Source organism: Pundamilia nyererei, unplaced genomic scaffold, assembly GCF_000239375.1.
Source record: "Pundamilia nyererei isolate P.nyererei 1_Seehausen unplaced genomic scaffold, PunNye1.0 scaffold00171, whole genome shotgun sequence".
Lineage (NCBI taxonomy): Eukaryota > Metazoa > Chordata > Actinopteri > Cichliformes > Cichlidae > Pundamilia > Pundamilia nyererei.
Window position 1 is genome coordinate 1,290,155 of NW_005187572.1, and position 4,395 is coordinate 1,294,549.

At 40.8% G+C, this 4,395-nt stretch overlaps 1 protein-coding gene across 1 annotated transcript in view; it reads right to left on the reverse strand.

Moving 5' to 3' along the window:
* The window catches only part of dnah6 (dynein, axonemal, heavy chain 6), a 57,642-nt gene that overhangs the window by 10,551 nt on the left and 42,696 nt on the right, over positions 1 to 4,395 (reverse strand). The window contains exons 60-66 of the mRNA XM_013914100.1: positions 3,690 to 3,825; positions 3,311 to 3,477; positions 2,885 to 3,075; positions 1,726 to 1,886; positions 944 to 1,032; positions 354 to 500; positions 88 to 226 (exon numbers count right to left, since the gene is read on the reverse strand). Of these exons, the coding sequence (XP_013769554.1) occupies positions 88 to 226; positions 354 to 500; positions 944 to 1,032; positions 1,726 to 1,886; positions 2,885 to 3,075; positions 3,311 to 3,477; positions 3,690 to 3,825 (1,030 nt within the window). The remainder of the gene's footprint in view (positions 1 to 87; positions 227 to 353; positions 501 to 943; positions 1,033 to 1,725; positions 1,887 to 2,884; positions 3,076 to 3,310; positions 3,478 to 3,689; positions 3,826 to 4,395) is intronic.

Sequence of the window (4,395 nt, forward strand, 5' to 3'; positions counted from 1 at the left end):
GAAATAAGATGCTACACAAACAGTCCCTAACTTATTACCTTGTTGAATTTAGATACAAGAACATTTCTGTTGATATTTGCTTCCTACCAGTGATGTAGACCAGAGCATCCCAAGGGATGGTGCCATCTTTGCAGTACAAGTTGAGGTTGAGCAGAGCACATTCTCTCTCACTGTCATTGAATTCGTAGCGGATGTTCCAGCCCAGGGGACCAAACTTCTTCCGCTCCTAAACACGAGACACACAGGCAGAGAAGTACTGTACGACCACACACAAAGTAAAACACATCCAAGAAAACAAAGTAATAATGATGAGGCACTTTACATGTAAAATACTGAGAAAGAGTGTATGTAACCTGGATGATTGCATGGAAAAAGCAGATTCCAAAGACAATCTTCCTCCACTGGCGTCCCAAAATGTGGCGTTCAAAGAAACTGCTGGTGATCTCTGTGAAGGCTCGTCGCATGTTGGCTCGCAGGCCTTTAGGAGGCTCGTTAGTCACCTGGCAATGACATCACAGAGACCTACTGAGAAGACTACCAGCAATCCTGACAACCTTTTGGTTTAGCATCTCCTCCTTGTTGTTCAGGCTGTCTTCAAGTGCACATACAATCCCAACGACTCTTCAAGGTAACCAGTGTACCGTGTGACTCACTCTTCAAATGATCAGGTCATGGTCATGATGACGATAAATCAAGTGCTGGTAGTTAATGTACGTTTAATTGACATCAAAGATTTCGACCCATATTTATGAAGGCAGTGCTTAACTAACGTTTATGCCACAGATACCCTAAATAAACAGTACTGGTAATTACCAAAGTCATTTTTATGTTTCACTCATGTTCAATCCACCAGTATAGACAAGTTCTTTTTAAAAAACAGTATTTTTAATCATCTATAGCTTTATTATACAGTATTACAGTGTTTGGGTCTCTGTGTGACTACCTTAACGGAGTTCTGGAGCACTGTAACAGGAAATACTTTGGTCGGCATGGAACTGAGAAACAAACGGAAGTTCTCATGGACTGATGTGTCTGCAGAGAAACAGATAAGAAAATTATTTGCATATTCATAAAAAAGAAAAGGCCTTAAAAAGGTCCTGCAGTATTTTTTATCAATAATACAAACACTTTGAAAAACCAAAGCATACAATATCACAGTTTACTCATTTCTGTTTCTCAGAGATTAGAAATGCACGTGTAAATTACAAATGATGTCTAATGACATTAGAAATATGAAGGAACTTGTTTAGATGTGTCCCTGAGCATTGCTGCTAACAATGTTCATCCCTTTATGACCACAGCGTGCCCATTATCTAGTGGCTATAATGTGATCAACAAATCTGCAACAACTGTGTGACACTGTCATGTTAATGTGGACCAAAACCTCTGAGGAATGCTTTAAGCATTGTTGAGTCTGCACAATGAAGAACTAAAGTACGTTTTCTTGAAGGTCAAATGGGTTCCAACTGAGTACTAACAAAGTGTAACTAAACTGAAACTAAACTGCAGCCCAGCATCTCTTTCTTGGGTATCCCCATCCATAAACACTAAAATTACCACCACTGGGATTTCCCAGTTTGAAGCAAATGTTGTAATTATTCTAATTTAATACTATTTTTTTTCATACAACCCTCATAAGCCTTAACTAATAAAAAATATGTCACAAATGTTAGGACAGAAGGCTGAAATAAACAGAAACTTTTGAGCTCAATTTAAAAATAGTACCAGACTCAGTGAAAGTCTTAATGAGCTCCTCCATGGCTAACATCCAAGACACCGCCAGATGGCAGTTCTGCAAGAAGACCCAGTTGCCACTCGTTAGCGCTGAATGGATCATCTTCTCCGCTATAGGTCCCTGGCCTTGCCCCAGTGAGATAGCCTCGACCCTGAAAAACACAGAAAAATCACCATTTTGATGCCTTTATAAACTTTATTCATTCATTTGGGGCGACCATGGCTCAGGGAGTTGGGAAGCGTATCTGTAACCGGAAGGTCGCCGGTTCAATCCCCGGGCTCTCTGTCCTGGTCGTTGTGTCCTTGGGCAAGACACTTTGCCAGAGGGGCCGATGGCGCGATATGGCAGCCTCGCTTCTGTCAGTCTGTCCCAGGGCAGCTGTGGCTACAACTGTAGCTGCCTCCACCAGTGTGTGAATGTGAGAGTGAATGAATAGTGGTACTGTAAAGCGCTTTGGGTGCCTTGAAAAGCGCTATATAAATCCAATCCATTATTATTATTTGCAACAACCTGTCTAGTCCAGGATCACAGGGACAACAGTTTAGACAGAGGTGCCCAGACCTCCCTCTTCCCAGCCACTACCCCAATACTTCCAAGCAGATATCGAAGTGAAATACTGGTTTGGGAACATGTCTTCTGGATATGACCCAGCATGACCTTTGGACATGCCCTTCGTGTAAGAGGTGTCCAGAAGGCCTCCTGGACGTGGATGAGTAGTGGCTCTACTCTGAGCCCCTCCCAAACTCCTCATCCTATGTCTGAGACTGAGCTTAGACACCCTTTATAAGACAGCTCATTTCCACTGCTTGTATCTGTAGTCTTAAACTTGAACTTGTTCATTTGAGGAAGCAACTCATTCTCAAACTGAAGAGGACAATCCACCCTTTTCTGGCAGAGAACCACATGGCTGAACTGTCCCAGTGCAAGTTGCAGATTATTGCTTGGTGCAGTCAAATTGATGGCATCATCCTAAAAACCTCCCACTACTTGGCTTACAGAAGACAGAAGCTACTGACTATTAAAAATAAAAATAAAAACCCAACCAGCTATATATGTCTATATCTCAGATGTCACAGCCTGGTGAACAAAACAAAGACATTTTTGCGAGCCATGTTGGAGGGACCTCTCTAACCATTTTTTCTCCCTTACCTGTCGAGACACCCTCTCTCATTTGCAAAGCGCTGGAAGGCACCCATTGGGTCAGAACCTGTGCTGAGGATGAAGATCAATGGGGTGGTAGGGGACATGTCATTATAGAGATTAGCCAGGTCAACAGGAGGGTTTTCCACAAACTCCTTCCCCAGGTTGACAATCACAAACTCAGTTGCTGCAAAAACCACCTGGATGGAAAAAGAGGATATAAGTCACAGAAAAGCTGGGAAAAATTGACCAAGCTTTGGTGGTGATGGGAAAGCTCCGCGGAGAGCTATAAACCCATGTCATTTATTTTTTTTACTGAGATCCTTTCTTTAATACTGACAAAAGTTACACTTTTTTAAAATGATCCTCTTCACCTGGAAAACAATAAAAAAAAACCTCAGTAAATATCTTTGCCTGGACTTCATCCAGGCTCACCTTCTCTTCCATGAAGCTCTTGATAAGAACTAGTTTCTGGAAAGATCCCAATCGCTCATTCCAGTATCCTTTCATCTCCCGTTTCTCCTTTATGGACTCCTCGAGAGAAGGCAACTCTGACACATAGCCTTTCCATTTTTCTGGATTTAAAGATGCTTCAAAATGCCCTATAAGAGAAAAGGAATTCTATGGAATCAGACATAGGATTTGTACATAGTTTGGTAAGTAAATGATAAGAATGATTACAACATCTCTTTATAAAAATGAAAAATGACAGAGTGTATGTAGGTCAAACATTCTAGTTTTATATTTAAAAGTAACATGCTGACATATACAGATCCTTATCAGCTCAACAACAATAACAATGGGGATAGGGTACCTAGCTTAATATGGATATGGGTTCTAGTGATTTCTCTGGAGATGCCCTTGAAGCAAGGCAGTGTGTCCTCCAGCTCACAACATGTCTGCCAGTAAAAATCACTTAGCCATGGCACATCTGGTCGCTCTGGATACTCCTGGAAGATGCAGAAAAAGAAAAGTTTATGCCCACAAATTTAGTAGACATATTGTTATCGACTGGTGTAAGTAAAGAGAAAGATAACTAGAATTATAAAAGAGTGAGGGGATGATGACAAATGGTTTCTATGACAAGCAGCTTGTCACTTTAATCTGAAATACTTGGGATCACTAAAAAAGTTCTTGTTTGAATCACCAACTACGATTACACCTGCAGGCACTCCACTAGTCAGATGTATTCAGTGTTTACTCGGATTAACAGCTTTCAGATATTTGGGTGATGAGTCTGAAAATCTGCCTCTATACACCTGTGTAAATATTTCATTAAAATCCCTTATACTTAATGATTCGATTAATCATTACTCCTTTTTAGCGTATTCAATCAAACTACTATTATTTTATTTTGGTTTTTAAAAAGCTTGCTTTTTGTCAGAAACATACATTTCCCTGTTACTCCAAACCTTTGAGCAGTAAATGCTAAGAGGCAATAAACGGGAGACCTAAAACAGAGGTGTAGGAGAAAGAAGAACAGAACTAGCATGAGGACTGTGACTGCTAACAATCAGTGC